Consider the following 15,885-nt stretch of genomic DNA (forward strand, 5'->3'; position numbering starts at 1 on the left):
GCGAGTGTGTCTACGACGACGTTTGTCTGGTTTTCACATCAGCATATTCTCCCAGTCACGGTTTCAATATAACTGACGTATGATGGAACAATGTAGCCCCCAAGAGATTTTGTCTGTGGCGAGCTTTCGGGAATCGTGAATACTAGTCGTACTCAGTCAGTTACTCTTTGATGATGTGCAAAGGAATCTCTCACTGGTAAATGGCCGAAGTCTGGCTGACTCCAAAAAGCAAAAGTGCAACAGAGTATTCTTCCTGCCACATAACTCTGCAAGGGACCCAGATTTTCCTGAAACTTCTTTGCGGACCTGTCGTTGTATATCGACATCTTCAGCTAAGAAGATAATAAGCCAGCTGAGAACGTGAGTGGAAACGTCCAAGTTGGCAAAAAGCATTTCACTTAGAGTTTGGAGTATCTGGGAGCCAGTCAGAATCGGCGAAGAAAGCATACTGAGATGAATGACTTCACCTCGTCTATCGAAACACAGCCATTTTCTACCCCTTTCCAAGCTTCCACAACGGGCGACTGCTGATCTTTTGACATTCCTCGTGACGTTATAATCTTTTCGTTGAAGGTTCGCCATTCGGTCTGAAAGCGCCGGAGTCGTCGGAATGACCGTGGCTTCGCCCACTGACATAGCCTGAAACGATACACTCCACCAGAAAGAACATTTCCCATTAGCGCCAGACTTTCCTGGCCCAGATTCCATAGCTCCTCCTTTTCATCTTCAGTTAATGGCCCATATAGATATTCCGCAGTAGTCATGAATGGAAAGCGCGAGAAGTCCTTGGCGGCGTGCACCTCGATAGACTCAGCACACTTTGTCTCAAGGCTCTGTAAATGCCCAGCTGCGGCGACTTCCACATGACTAGAAATAGATGCGACAGCGCGATGGATAAAATGGTGATCAAAGTGAGCCCGAACTAGTTTCCATCGATCGCCGTTAATGAGGCCCATGCAGTTCCCGAGAAGCTCGTGGAATAACCAGCCGCCGTTGCTGGACTTTGATTTCATATGGGTGAAAGAGTCGCTGTGAAAGACCTTGACGTCCTCCGGTCTCGTAATGACACTGTAAAGGCTTAATTTTGGAACTGTTGCTTTTCTCTCCCGATACTGCTAGAAGACTTACACTTCGGGGAGAAACCCTGACCAGATGCGATAGACCGGTCCATATTGGCGCCATTTCTGGCTGACTTCACGTCCTCGAAGAAATTTATCGAGACAATGCCCATCAATGAACTTCCATTTCGGGCCTTGAATATTTCCCCCGTGTTCGTTTCGAATTGGGTACAACAGAGTCGAGATCTGGGATTCCAAAAGCGTGAGTTTGTGACCGTCGGTCAATATTGCCAAGGTCAGCGAGCGAACTCACCATTCTATCAATGATATGATCCTTCCATTGATAAAGCGTCCATAGTACGAATATACCGAAAACAAAGGAAACGATCCTATAATTGATAAAGTCCATTGCGAATGATCCGTCCGTGATGTCGCTGACGTGGCTGAGGGAAATATAATGTTCTTGATGTCTTTACTGCAGAAATGACCAGGCGCAATATCCATGTGACAGGTGTCGTTCACAATAAATTTTCGTATGCCATCGCTTTGGTCCGCAAGGTACTCTGTTGGAAAAGACATTAACGAATATTCCCCGAACCGTTGCTAATCAAGCATCGCTTTTCGGGGAATAAACGACCCGAGACCAACGATCCGCCAGTAAGAAAATAGGATTTCTTTGCGTGGATACTATCAAGAGGCAATGTCTATATTCTAGTTTATGGCAGTTCATTCCTGCCTATTGCTGTTTAAGCTGCGGCATTATCCTACTCTGTTAGACAAAGGACCTTACGTTAGATGGTCAAGATATCAGTCTACAAAATTTACTTCGGTCGCCTCAGAGAGGATCGAAATATCCATCAGAAGAAAACTTAAATATAGAAATATCATGCTTGGTATGACCTGCGACCCTTCAATTCCATATCTTCTGAAGTTAGAAAAATCGATGCCTGCCGGGGCATTTCCGCAATTTAGAAAGATCTTCCAGTCATCTAGATACAAAATAACGGGAAATTTCACCGCAATAATGAACAGCTGCTGGCAATTGGCTCCTTTGAATCAAGATTGACATTTTCAAGACCGAGAATGATGGTAAATTTCCGGATTGAAGTAGGCAGTCACATTCCATTGGCCCTTATCGGAAGCCCAGCATATGTAGGTGTGAAATCCTAATCCGTTGGCCAAGTCTCGGTGCGTGCTGTCAGATAATTGATGAGTCGGTTGGTTTCCAAAAGCAGTCTCATTATTCGCAAAACTCACCACAACTTTTTAACCCCGTCATAATAAGAGCCTGTCGCCAGTGTCTTGTTACGGCGGGCAAGGTAATCGGTAAGGCCTCGGGCAATTTGCTCGTCACTTTGCGCATAATGTCGAACGGGCAAATATACTTTCGACTTGGGTACCTTCATGCCCCGCTTTAGCTCATAGTAGTATAGGATACCGCCGGTGCGATGCTCCTTGTCACTCAGGGGTTGATGATTATGATACTTGTCGGGATTTAAACCAAAGACTGAACACCAAAGTTCCCGTAGAGAGTCTTCTTCGTCGCGTGTTTTGGGGGCGTTTCCCCCTAGACTCAGCATGTGAATTGCACTCTCCAGAGTCGTGAGATGTGATCGAACATACATTTTCAGCCGAGAATGAGCCGGGTCCAAACAATCAATAGCCACGATTTCGACGGCTGGCTGTGAATGTTCCGGAAAGGAGCCGAAAAATTCGTTGAACATATCAATGGAATCCATCAAACCATTTGCGGGTGCAGGAAGTTTTTGAAATGAGTCTTCGACGATGGAAAGTTTGGTCTTCCCTTCTGCCAAGGCTCTCCATCCGGGCAGGTAGTATTGCTTGACAACAATGGATTTTTCCAGAAGGTCAAATGCCATAAAGCTTTGTGACTGGGGAGCTAGCGAGTTTTGATTGTCCTCTTTCATTGGTTCATTTCGTGATGAAAGCAACCCTTTGAAATGGCGATGCAGGTATAAATCCAATTCCGGGGCCAAGGGGAGAGTGTCTCCAAGTAGGCGCAGACTAGCAGCTGTGTTGATGGGATCGACTTCCTTTCCAGCGGATGGGCCAATTGGTTCTACTGAATATCGAACGGTAGGGGTCTGTAGCGTTGTAGACCAGCACCAGCTTAGCTCGACTGGGGTATGGTCATCCGTCATGAAGCTCTTCCAGCTGTCCGGTGGGCCGCACCCCCTAGGATGAGGACCCAAAGATCGTGCGACTGACTCATGAAAGAACCTGGTATGAATCGATTCCGAGTTTGAAGGGTAGCCAGCCATAACCAACATGTTTGTTAGCATGGAGCCAACCTCGTCTACCCATAATGATCGATCGTTTGCTGAGGGTTGACTGTCATTTTCCTGACCCGTGTCCTATTGTGACGGTCAATGACTTGATTTATTTTTTTCACCAAGGTACCTACATACCTTCACATCTTCTAGTGTCCATTTCCATTTGAAAGGTCGGGCGCTAATATAGATTAGTCCTATACCGGGTCATTGTGCCTGTTAGTGCGGACGGTCACTCACAGGAAATTTAAAAGTGTCAAAGCCATGATGCCCTTCTATCTGTATCAATATTGAAAAGGCTGCTATTATTCTGATGACCCCACTAAAAGGTAAGTTTCAATCGCACTGAAGATTCAGTACATTTATGGAGTCTCTTCGGGTGGCAAATGCTTCAAGCACCCGGGTAAAAGGTACCCTATGGACGGAGCGTAAGCCGGAGGGCTCGGCGACTAAGTAGCAAGCATACCAATGATCTTATAAGCATCTTCTGAGAGTGCGGGGTACTCGGTCCGTAAGGCGTTCATGTTGTCCGCTGCAGAGAGGGACCTCACTTCATGGGATTTTTGAATCGTGTGCGGCAAAGGTCACAACCTTGGGAATACACGCAGCGAAATTTTAACGACTGTGAATGACAGCCATGATGGCCTCAAGAATGTCCAATCGCTGTAAGGAACGAAATGCGACACTCATACCCAATCTCATGGGTCAGCACGATGCCGTTCTCACTGGAGATACGACTACCATCGACCTTAGCACAGCCGAGAACTGGGCGACCAAAACGATATTGTTGCAAGGCGTGGAAGGGGCATTTAGCGACCTGTCCGAACATGTATGTTTTTAGAATCTTCATAATACCGCTGTCTTCGTGTCACTCATGTCTATTGCCAGGACTTGGCCTACTCATCTGGCATTGGTGGTTGTTCCACTACCCGACAGCTCATCGCCGACTTGCTCAATCGCCACTTCAAGCCCTTCACTCCAGTTGAAAACTCTCACATTGTCTTGGCAGCTGGAGGCAGTTTCGCCTTGACCGCGCTAGTGGAGCAAATCTGTGATCCTGGGGACGGGATTTTGATTGCCGCGCCATACTGGGCCGGTCTGGATATTTCCATCAGCGTTCACTGTCATGCCACAGTTGTGCCCGTCCATGTACCCCTGAATGATTTCTTCGGCACTGACAGCATTCGACATTATCGATCGGCGATTGAAAATTCTACAATACCTATCAAAGCCATCCTAGTCTGCAACCCCCACAATCCGTTAGGGCAGTGCTACCCTAAGGAGACTTTGCAGGCTATGCTCGAGTTTTGCAAGTGTCATGAGTTGCACTATATTTCGGACGAAGTGTATGCTCTTTCCGCCCATCGGCCCTTTGCGATTGATTTTCATCCATTTGTGTCGGCACTTCAACTGGGCGATGACGGAGTGAGGGATCAGATTCATATTATTTACAGCCTTAGCAAGGACTTTGGCTGCAACGGAATCCGCGTTGTAAGTGTTTCTGCGCTTATGCTTGCTAAATAGTGATGAGCATTACTGACAAGCTACTTCAAACGTGTTTAGGGTGCCCTGATCACTCAATTCAACGATGCCGTGCGCCTTAGTAGCGCTCTGAGTGTTCACAGTCAAGTCTCCTCACTGTCGACTGTCTTGGCATCGAAATTGATACTGAAACCTGCCACCATCGAGGAAACTGCAAAGCATGGGGGTAAAGAACTGATGGAAGCCTATACGTCTATTCAATCTTTCCTAGAGAAGGGTGGGATGGAGTACATATCAGTAGCCTATGGTATGTTTGTCTTCGCTAGACTTGGGAGGCTCAGAGATTTCGATGCGGAAAAGAGGCTACTGAGATGTTTGAAGTCTAGGGGAGTATCTGTTTCATCAGGATCAAGCTATCATTTCCAAGAACCTGGGTGGTTTCGCATATGCTACGGAGTTCCCAGTAACCAGTTGCAAGAGGGTCTCAGGAGGATTGGTCTAGGTGTTCAGGATTTCCAATCCTATAAGTGATCTACGTCTAAGGATGACTTCCTAAGCTCGGGATCATCCAATAATATCTATGTGTTTACCAGTTGAGTTATTCTCCTGAGTCGACGGAATTCATGGCTGCGCAATTTACAAGTCTCGCAGAGAAGTAACGAAACAAAAATAAATCAGAATCAAATGTCAAATAAATTTCTATTCAATAATGAGAAAGTTATAAAGATAACAAGATCTCCCGCATTGTCTGCGAAATGAAAGCAACGGTTTCGTCGGAGACCATATCTTCCATGTATTCAAAGTCACACGTTGTGTGTTCCTCCTCTTCTATGAATTCAACCAAAAGCGGAAACTTTGCACCCGTTGTTTTTACCAGTCCAGATTCCAATTCGATATCAGGAACTGTAATGCTTTTTGCGATGGAATCTTCCCTCCTGTTATACACAACCATCACTTGGAAAAGCTCGTCTTGTCCAGTGATCTTCCGAATGTCTTTGAGGGGAATAGAGTGGACCAGGGCATTTTGTATCGAGGTCTGCACAGTTTTTATCAGACTTTCGAAATCATCCGAGCTTTCGGGTACCATATTCACACGCACTGGCAGGCGGTCGAGGAAACAGCCCAGAAGGTACTCGGTGCCAGGCTCAGTGCGATCAATATGCGGTATGCCGACGATGACATCTCGGGATCCTTGAACCTTTGCAAGTGCCATTCCAACGAGAGCGACGTAAAGTCCCATAGATCCCCTAAGTGTTGGGAGCTTCAATTTAACAGATTGTGAGTGTCCGACATAGGTTCTGGGACTCTGCCCAGGCGATTGGAATGGAGGGCTGGGTGAATCTAGTAGTTGGGTTCGCCAGTATGTGGAATGTTCATTCTGCATAGAGAGCGATGACTGATGATCTTTCTGCCACTGGGCCCAAACGGTGTAGTCTGGGACCTCCTGGGCAGGCGCAGTCCCTGTTGTTTCAGAATCGCTTCCCAAGGCACGATGATACTCTTCCAGAATATTTTGTAGAAGCAACTTCATTGCAACCTTATCCGTAATTGCGTGATGTTGCGCAATGACGATATCGAGCCATGAACTGTTCTGGTTGATCATGATTCTTGTCAATGGCCCAAACGAGAGATCGAAAGGTCGGCTTGCAAAGCTGCTGATTGAGGGCTCGGACAGCTTGTCCATGATCACTTCACAGGAAGAATGAGATTGGCTCCGTAATACATGATCATTGACGGCTCTGAAGCTGCTTTGGAGAACTGGTTCCCGGCAAGTGGCTTGGGCAATGGCTTTCTCGAGTAGTTTTGGATCAATGTCTCCTTTCAGTCGCAGGTGACAGGCCACATTGAAGGCTTGAGGTGTGGGAGACGAGGTCGACAATTTGAAAAACTCTTCTTCGATGTGAGAGACACTTGTATATGGTGTCTTAGCCGTTTTCCAGGATGAAGCGAAAGAGCGCTGGTCAGACAACCCGCTTTCGTCGGGTAAATAATCAGTAATCTCCTCGCACAATCCCGACAAAGCGGTGTTCCAGATGAAGAGCCCCATGGGCAATTTTATATTCAGTCTTCTACTGGTGATTTGAGCCGCTTTTATCTGTGAAAGGGAATTGCCTCCAAGTGCTAAAAAGTCCGAATCTTCGCCAATTTCGACGGTCTCGGGAAGGCCGATCGCCTCGCGCCAAACCTGAGCCACCAATGATTGGAGTGATGTCAATGGTTTTTGGCTCTTTATCATGGTCAAATTCAAGTGGGACTGTAATGCCTTGCGATCAAGCTTCTGATTTGGCATCGTAGGTAGAGCAGGAAATGCCACGATGGTCGAAGGGCAAGCATATTCGGGCAGTTTGGTTCGAAGGGCTTTTTGAAGACCGGGGATATCGACATTCTCTGGCTCAACAAAGGCAATAATGTTATCATTACTCACAAGAGCTACTGCCCGACGAACTTGTGGACTGACTGTCCGAATGACATTTTCGATTTCGTTCAGCTCGACTCGGTAGCCTCTTATCTTGACCTGGTTATCATATCGCCCCAGAAACCTGGGCTCCATGTCCTCTGTCCAGACTGCGCAGTCTCCAGTGCGATACATGCGGTGTCCAGGCACAAACGGATCCGGAATGAAGCGAGTTCGTGAAACAGATTCCATTTCAGCGCCAATATATCCATTGGCAATTTGGATGCCACTTAGACAAATCTCGCCAGGCACGCCAATGGGAACTGGCTGATTCTGGGAATCAAGCAAATAAACTCCAACGCGAGGAATTGTTCGCCCTAGAGTGACCTCCTTGTGTGGCTTGAGAGGTTGGAACAAGCACCCAATCGTGCACTCGCATGGACCATAGGAGTTGTAGACAGTTTTAGTGTTTGCCCACCGGTCTGTAAGAGCCTGGGGAACCGCCTCCCCAGCAAAGAGAATGGTGTCAATATTCGGAAGATCGGAGGGATCCAAAACCGAGAGAAATGATGGCGTAATCATAGTCGCGTCAACTCGTGACAAGTGGGCAAATGGGTCCGCTGGATCGGCCAAGACGAGAGTAGCTCCATAGCAGAGTGTTCCGAATATCTCGGCTTGGTTAACATCGAATCCGGGTGAAAACATCTGTGAGTGGCGTCGGCCTGGACGAGCATCCATGCGAGCAGGTCCATAGGACAGATATGAGACCACTGCTTGATGTGGAATTTGGACACCTTTGGGAACGCCTGTGGACCCGGAAGTGAAGGTGATGTATGCAACATCTTCTCCCTTTGTTACTGTCTCAAGCCGGGAACACATATTCGGGTTTTCCCCTTCCAGGAGTTGATGCAAAAGAATGTTGTTCTGGAAAATGCTTTGGAATTTGGAATGAGAGTCTTCGCTGGGAAAGATGCAAAGCTTCATTCTAGCCGACTGTACCATGATACGCATTCGCTCGGCGGGTAGCTTCGTATCAAGTGGAACATAGATAGCCCCAGCTTTGATCACTGCAATGACAGAAATGAGCCATTCAATGCTCCGATCACTAATTATCCCTACGGCGTCGCCGGGACAAGTGCGGACTGCAATGATTTGGGCGACAGAGTTTCCCAGCTGATCGAGCTCTCGATATGTGATACATCGGGCTGTGGATTCAATTGCCACGGCGTCTGGCCACTGATCGACACCTATCTCGAAACTGTCTTTGAGATTAGACGGACCTGTGTAGGAGTCCATAAAAGTGGGCGAATTGGTAATCAAGGAGAGAAACTCGCTCGGCTCCAACATTCGTCCGCGCACCTGGGCTAGCGTCTGACATTGCGGATCGAGCAGCGCGAGGAAAATGTTTCGGAAATGTACCATCATGCGCTGAATCACCGGTTTTGTATACATTGTCTGGTTATATAGACTCTGGAACAGGAGATGGTCTCCTTCCCGCTGGATGATGACGGTCAATCCAAATTCTGGAATGTCGGTACGAGAGAATTTCCAAGTAGAATCCTCAAACCCCGGCAAGTTGTACTCCAGGAATAGAGTGGTCTGATAAACTCTGGAGTGACTTCCTGGCATGATAGTCTGCAATGCTTCTTGTGCTGACCACTGGTGCGAGCTAATGTCAAGGAGCAGGCGCTGCACGCTTGAAAGGAAATTGAGCTTGCTATTGCAGTTCACAAGGCTCATTGGAAAGGGACATGTATTCAACGTTGGGCCCACGATAGTATCAATCCCCTGGAGAGGAAAGTCACGGCCCGAGAAAACAGTTCCGAATGTGACCTGCTCTTGTGCTGTATAAGACTGTAGTAGAAGAGCCCAAGCCGCATGTATCATTGCGGCTGATGTAACATTCTGAATTCGACATATCTGCTCGACTTGGGGCAATTCGAGGGCAACTTTGACAGTAGTAGTGCCGAAACGCTGCTCTTCCGTTTGGTCCGTTGGCTTTGGAAGGGTCAATGGCACAGCATCGGCAACCTTGGAAAACGCTTCCGTCCAAAAGTCCAATTCCTTGTCTCGTGTGAGCTTGGATTGCTGCGACAAATGCTGCGAGAACTGCCAGAACTGCGCAGGCACGTCTCTCAAAGTTTCCCCTTCCAGAAGCGCTTGGACTTGCTTGACGATGTTACTCATGGACCAGCCGTCAACAAGACTATGATGAACAAGCCACAGCAAAGTGGCATCGGTATTTTTCTCATTCAGAATAAGTCGAAAGATGTTGAGGGGTTGGAAAACATTGCTATCTTTTTCATAACCCGTGCTTTTGATCAACTCGTCAGATTCAGCCATGAGAGCGAACGGTAACTCTTCATCAGTCACCCAACGGCTTTCCCAGTCGTGATAGTACTCAGAACTGATTTTCTGGATGCCTTCAATCAGGTCAAAGGTTGTTCTGAATATGGTATGCCGCTCTAGAGCTGCTTTCCAGGCGTTTCGAACTTCGTCACTGTATCCCGTTTCAGACTTCCAAGGAAGGCCGATGGTCACCAGCATGTAGCTCGTTCCTAGACTTTTAATGGAAGATCGAATCATTCCCATCTGTGTTGCCGTAATCGGGGACGTAATGAAGGAGTCATTCTGCGTGGTGTCCATTGAGGACGCCAGTTGTGCCTCTTTCGGGGCACCAATTGGTTCCAGTCGCTCAGATAAGAGAGCCAAGGGAATCGGCGCAAACACCTCCTGAAAACTGACTCTATACCCTTTTTGGCTGAGGCTCGACAATAGCTTGATAGCAAGAAGGGAGTTTCCACCAAGCTCCCAAAAGCTGCATTGAGTGGTCACTGAGCCAACAGGATGCCCCAAGGCTTCAGCAACCGCTTCCTGAAGGATTTCCAAGCGAGTGCCGCCCGTGATGTTTGAAAAAGTTTTGTTAGATATAGTTTTGAAAGTCTCTCGCAACTTGGCCAAGTCCACTTTTCCATTGGATGTGCGATATATCTCTTGAAAGGCCTTGATCTGATCAGGAACGACGAACTCATCGTGAGACTGAGATAGATGCAGTCGCATCTCTGTGACATTAATGCTTTCTGGCATGACAGCTCCTACCAGTCTACCCTCGTGCATCAAGGCAGCCGCCGAATGCACACCCGGATATGAAGTTAAGATAGGAAGAACGTCCAAATCGAGGTTGATGAGGTAGCCCCTGTTTTTCACCATGCTATCCTCTCGGCCACAGAAGACGATACCCTCTGGTGCTCTACGAGCCCGATCAAGTGTCCGGTACACTCGACGGCCATTCCAGGTAATGAATCTTTCGGCAGTCAATGATTCGTTCTTATAATACCCAGTTGCCAGACCGGGTCCACTGATACATATCTCCCCTTCAGTAGATTCCTCGAGGTGCTCATCAAGAATGAGCAATTCTGTTTCTGCCATTGCCTCGCCCAGAATAATGGGGCTCCCAGGTCCTAACTCGGCCATACTGGTACAAATTGTGGTCTCGGTCGGCCCGTAGCAGTTGAAGATTCGCCGCTGGGGGCTCCACCATCTCTCGATCAGTGCTGGGCTTGGAGACTCGCCTCCGAGAAAGATATTCTTGGCCCGAAGATAGGCTTTGGGATCTCCCAATGTGATAAGGAGCGAAGGCGTTGCCGGAAGAATAGTGCAAACCTTCGCATCCTCAAGAACCCTTTCTGGTTCAGAGAGGACAAGAAGGCCTCCATGGCAGAGGCAGCTGAAGAAAACTCCCCAGGCGGCTGGAATATGGAGGTTTAGGTTAGCATCCTGTTACAGATTTCCGCAGTTCCCTCGGCTGCACTTACCATCGAAAGCAAGAGAGAACAAGAGCAGCACTTTCTCGTCGCTACCAACTCCCAAATTGAAAGGCATCCCTCTCTCACATCCTTGCATAACATAATTTTCAACACATCGACGAGGAATAACAACACCTTTTGGGTTCCCCGTTGTCCCGGACGTGAAAATGATGTATACTGGTTGCTCTGGGTCACCAGGAGAGTCGAGTTCTCCAGTCATGGTTGGAGCTTCCCCCTCGCTGAAGGAGGCATCGTACGTGGAGCGAACACCTTCTGCATCGATCATCGGGTGCCCCATGGCATTGAGCTCAGTTCCTTCACATACTACCACAATATTCGGCTCGACGGCTCGCAAAACCGCATCAACTCTCGCTTGGCTCCAAGCTCTGGCATCCATAGGCACAAAGCATGCGCCCAATCGCATCAGCGCCAGAATAGCTGCGACACTCTCCAGAGATCTGGAGAGAAAGATTGGGATTTTATCTCCTGCCTTTATACCATGCGAATCGAATAAAGCAGCTAAAAACAGCGAGGCCTTGTCAAGTTGTTCGTAGGTTAAGGCTCTGTCTCCTTGATTTGCGGCAATCGAATTTGGCTGATTGCGAACGTTTGCCTTGATCAGAGCACATATCGACTGAGGCCGGTGTTCTCTCTCCGAAACGGTTGGCGACTCGGAGGTAGCGTGTGGTGTCATGCTTGAAAGGCAGGTCTGTTCCTGGGGAACCTGGCGTAGAGACGAGAGTAAGATCTTAGTTAAATTTGCTGTGAGTTGGTTTTGGCAAAATATTGTTCATTCTACGGAGACTAAGCTTCGGCGGATATTTACGCCTCAACTGGCCGAGCCAGGCTCTAACCACCCTGGGGAAGCTCTATGGTTGACAAGACTCGAGCTCATGATACGGTTCTTGAAGTAAGGCTGCATATAGACTTCAATGAATGATTTCTGTTTTCAAAATTCTACCATGTCTGATAAATGCAAAAGAAAAGATTGGTGTGTTATTTACTACCCTGCAAAAGGTCCTTGAATTAAACTCTTAACCAAACAGTGGCTGCTGTCCCTGAGTTTCCGCCGCAATCTGAGCCGATACTCCCATTCCAGCCAAAGAACCGGAGAAGATAGCATGGGGAGCGTTTTTCATCATTCCACAGCTGTCACCAGCCGCAAACACACCCTTGACGGTGGTTTGATAGAAGGGAGGACCTGCTTTGATATCGCCACTAGGTGTCTGTTCCAGGCCTAGCTGCTCCGCGAAGGGACCACGAGGTCTGGTCTCGGGGGTGTGTGCCAGGAATCCCTCTATCACGCTGCTTCCATCCTCGAACTCGAGAAGGACGCTCGCCTTCTCGTGTTGCTTGGAGAGGCTCTTGATTTTGCGAGATTCGACCTTCATCACGGTTGATGTCCCAAATCCAGCGCTCACTTCTTTGGCGAGATCCTCAGAGCCGTTTGTGTAGATTGTGACTGTCTGGCTGAGTGTGGATATCTGCCGGGCGACGTGCAGAGCCAAAGGGGTTTTGGAAAGTCCACCAACTGCAAGAACACCGGCTGATGTACATCCTCGCTCTTCGTAGCCTTTACAGAATAAGCAGTGGAAACTGGTTCAATGATTAGCTTGAAACAGCTCACTAGATATCTTGGTATCCCCTTACATTCCCTTGCCCCAGCACTCAGCGTAGCCGTCGATATTGGGGTAAATATCCTCGACGCCGTTGCAAAGGATGAGTTTCTTGCCATTCCATACATTTCCCGCTTCGTCAGTCAGGGAGAAGCCTCCATTTGACTCGTCTTTTCGAACGCTGGACACAGCTATCTTCTTGAACTGGACTTGGTCATAGTTCGAGAGAATATTGTCCTTGGCTTTCTCTCGGAATTCCGACGGTTTGACGTGATCAAATCCAGGGATTAAATGCATGTAGTCTGCAGGGTCGTTTCGATAGGTTCCAGCATCAAAAACGATTGAGCTCTGCTGTTGACGAGCCAGGGTGAGAGCCGCAGTAAGGCCGGCTGGTCCACCACCGATAATGAGAGCGTCACTTGAACCTGCCATTTCCAGAGTTTATTTGACTTCGTATCGAGAAAAAAAGTTTGATGGTATGTATAATTGTTGTGTCGAGGATTTCAGAGAGAAATGACTTCTGTCGCACGGCGAGGGCACAGCTACCAAGGACGCCCCCAGCGGAAGCAGCGGAAGGATGCTTTCGGTTTTTAAGAGCCGATATAGTGCCCGCCGGAGATTAAATGTTACAAAAATACCCTGCATAGCTACCGCTTGTCAAGTTCATTGGCTCTCATCGCATGTTCTAAGGATATCGGCGGCGCCTTGCGCGTTCACAGGGTCCCCATCATCCATCCGAAGTACCTTGCGCGACATTGACACATTTCTGCCTGCATGTGGGATGCGCGGGCCCAGTCATCCGACTAGTGCTTATTTTATTTTCTGGCGGTATTTGCTATTGAGTCTATGGCTGTGTTGACGTGTCCGTCCTGCTCTCCAACGCCATCCGTGGTAACCCGCCAGGTCATACATCTCTGTTTTTTATATGGAGGAAAAGTCAAAAGTTTTATGTGCAGATTCATTTCATTGGACAACTTTGAAGGGAGCTAGTTGATAGTATTCATATTCATCCCTGTATCATCAGAACTTTGTTCTAAAGCAAGCCTTCCCAAGTTACCTGGTCCAGAGTTTGTTGTGCTCACTCCCAACTACTGAGCTGCGGCTTTCTGACCCCAGACAAAGTACACCCTCAGGGCGACATGATGGTTCTTCATCTCCTCGGCAAAGCGCTGCGGCAAACTCTTCCATTCTTCTTCCGTCATCCCAATCATTTCAGGTCTAGATTGCGTTAGTAATTGCTTTCCCGGTTATTCTTGAATGCAAAACCTACTTGGCCACCGATTGAAAGAAACCGAGAACCGACAGCATGTTTCGTTTTCCTCGCTCTCCCAGTTCGGGATCAGGATGCGACGAACCAGCAACCATCTCAATTGCCTTGTATCCCACCTTGACGAGCCCTTCGTCGGTCAATCGACCCGCCAGCTTCGTTGAAGCGAGTGGGTCCGAGACCACCGTGCTGGTCAACTTATGGACCGCCTGGACAGCCGGGCATGACTCGATGGGCTTGGACACCGGGGTCTGGAAGTCCATTTCGACGAGTTGGATCCAACCGCCCGGCTTCATACAGCCTATCAGGTTGCGGAGTACCAGTGGAACTTCTTCCGTCTTGAACAATGGGATGACGAATCGTTGGTGAACGAAGTCGAAACTGTTTTTCCATGCGGCAGGGAACTCCTCTACCAGGTTTTGCTTCACTATCTGTAGCGGAGGGCTGCTGTTGAGAGGTGGATATCCTTCGGGGCTTTGAGGCGCAGAACGTGAGCCCAGACGAACATAGTATGTCACAGATGGGACTTAGTACTTACGCGTTGTCAAAGCCAACAAACTCTGTATCTTTGGGGAAGATAGACTTGGCATCCTGCATCCAGTAGCCTGAAGGATATTAGCATCAGGATTGAAAATTCCATAATTCAGTTTCTTACCATCTGCAGTGGCGGCGTCGAGAACGCGCATTTTTGAACGGTTCAAATCAATCGGCGCCAGGACCAAGCCATCAGCGCCTCCTTTCAGCCATTCGTGCTGGTTCTGCATTCGCTCTGCTTCCTCCACGTTTCGCGGCAGAAAATATCTGCTTCCGACATCTTCGACGTTCTTTTCCGAAAGCTTGTCTTCGCTGATGTCTGCCATGTTGCTTCGAGGTTGATTCAGGTTAAGTTACAACGGTGTCTGCATGTGACGAGTTAAAAAAGCAAGTTCACTACAGGAGGGTGCTTATCGACCTTTTATCAATATTTTGACGTGCACCAGGCTCCTGTTCAAGGGGTTATCGTATCCTCTGTTAGGCGACTATCGTACCGCTTGCTAGAGGGGCCGGAGAGGCCGGAGAGTAATCGGACCCAAATACTTATCATCCCTCATTCTCCGATTTTCATTAGCTTGATCTATCTGTGGGCTGGCTTCCAGGCAGCGGGGAATATAGGAGGGCGAGAGGACCCTTGAGGCCAGCCCCGTAAGTCGCCGATGCTGAACGAACTCTTTTATGTTCAATCTCTGAAACGGACTGCACCATTTGGACCCGGTATGCTTCTATTAACGTTTTAAAAACTTCCTATTCCCAGTTTCATTGGTGTGCTGACCTCGGGAGACTATCAAATAGCTGACCATCATCAGGACCTGTCTACCCGATCAGCTGAACAAGTATCTTGGCTCTTTGGCTCGCAAGCCCGGTCTACACGCCCTCGCAATCTAATATGAGGACAACAACTACGGCAGATACGAAAGAAACAAGATTGACAATGTCAAATCGTAGCCTATCCGCGGCAGGTAGGAATCGTCTTTTTAGTATTTGTAGTAAACTCGAGATATGCCGGCACATGTCCGAGCGACATTTAGAGCAGTAAGATAGTGAAGAGTGAGAGGAAACAAGAGGAGCACGCGAAGATAAGGGGCGGATTGAAGGCGACGATTAGGAGAACGGTGAAGGGAACGGGATTTTTTTTCGGTTTCGGGCGTTTCGTAGTAAGATCAGGGAGGAGACGCGGTCAAAGGAAAAGGTGGTAAAGGTGAAGGGCATCGCACGATTAAGGCAGGAAAAAGGGAAGCCGTCAAGCGAGGACGAAGGGAAATGGAGGAGAGTCATCGCCCGCGTCGAGGATTGAGGTTGAGTGAGCGAAAGGCGGAGCTTCCATGGGGACGAGGTGAGCAAGTGGAAGGTAGAGACAGAAGGCGATGATGCCCGGAGGTTTGGTGCGGTAGTGGTCGAAGAATCGTGCGTGGAGGCGGAGTAATATTTAGTTG

At 48.4% G+C, this 15,885-nt stretch overlaps 6 protein-coding genes across 6 annotated transcripts; 1 reads left to right on the forward strand and 5 right to left on the reverse strand.

Annotated features, from left to right (window-relative positions):
• Nucleotides 1–425: 425 nt before the first annotated feature.
• On the reverse strand, nt 426–1,467 carry N7498_003845 (Cytochrome P450 E-class group I; the record flags this gene model as incomplete). Its single annotated transcript, XM_058450907.1, has 3 exons — nt 426–1,068; nt 1,129–1,304; nt 1,372–1,467. 3 exons carry the CDS (start codon nt 1,465–1,467, stop codon nt 426–428), a joined length of 915 nt encoding a protein of 304 aa, XP_058310369.1.
• A 662-nt stretch (nt 1,468–2,129) lies between these two features.
• N7498_003846 (uncharacterized protein) lies at nt 2,130–3,873 on the reverse strand (the record flags this gene model as incomplete). The annotated part of the gene is made up of 4 exons (XM_058450908.1): nt 2,130–2,253; nt 2,316–3,433; nt 3,488–3,546; nt 3,816–3,873. The coding sequence occupies 4 exons, from the start codon at nt 3,871–3,873 to the stop codon at nt 2,130–2,132; spliced, it is 1,359 nt and encodes a 452-aa protein (XP_058310370.1).
• Nucleotides 3,874–4,049: 176 nt separating this feature from the next.
• N7498_003847 (pyridoxal phosphate-dependent aminotransferase) lies at nt 4,050–5,217 on the forward strand (the record flags this gene model as incomplete). Its single annotated transcript, XM_058450909.1, has 4 exons — nt 4,050–4,178; nt 4,238–4,840; nt 4,913–5,138; nt 5,192–5,217. The coding sequence occupies 4 exons, from the start codon at nt 4,050–4,052 to the stop codon at nt 5,215–5,217; spliced, it is 984 nt and encodes a 327-aa protein (XP_058310371.1).
• A 332-nt stretch (nt 5,218–5,549) lies between these two features.
• Nucleotides 5,550–11,726, reverse strand: N7498_003848 (uncharacterized protein; the record flags this gene model as incomplete). Its single annotated transcript, XM_058450910.1, has 2 exons — nt 5,550–10,975; nt 11,042–11,726. 2 exons carry the CDS (start codon nt 11,724–11,726, stop codon nt 5,550–5,552), a joined length of 6,111 nt encoding a protein of 2,036 aa, XP_058310372.1.
• Nucleotides 11,727–12,066: 340 nt separating this feature from the next.
• On the reverse strand, nt 12,067–13,080 carry N7498_003849 (NAD(P)/FAD-dependent oxidoreductase; the record flags this gene model as incomplete). Its single annotated transcript, XM_058450911.1, has 2 exons — nt 12,067–12,628; nt 12,683–13,080. The coding sequence occupies 2 exons, from the start codon at nt 13,078–13,080 to the stop codon at nt 12,067–12,069; spliced, it is 960 nt and encodes a 319-aa protein (XP_058310373.1).
• Nucleotides 13,081–13,736: 656 nt separating this feature from the next.
• N7498_003850 (uncharacterized protein) lies at nt 13,737–14,775 on the reverse strand (the record flags this gene model as incomplete). The annotated part of the gene is made up of 4 exons (XM_058450912.1): nt 13,737–13,866; nt 13,919–14,389; nt 14,454–14,520; nt 14,571–14,775. The coding sequence occupies 4 exons, from the start codon at nt 14,773–14,775 to the stop codon at nt 13,737–13,739; spliced, it is 873 nt and encodes a 290-aa protein (XP_058310374.1).
• Between the last annotated feature and the right edge of the window lie 1,110 nt (nt 14,776–15,885).

The sequence above is a fragment of the Penicillium cinerascens genome (genome assembly GCF_028974065.1).
Source record: "Penicillium cinerascens strain IBT 15544 chromosome Unknown contig_24_segment0_segment0, whole genome shotgun sequence".
Taxonomy (NCBI): domain Eukaryota; kingdom Fungi; phylum Ascomycota; class Eurotiomycetes; order Eurotiales; family Aspergillaceae; genus Penicillium; species Penicillium cinerascens.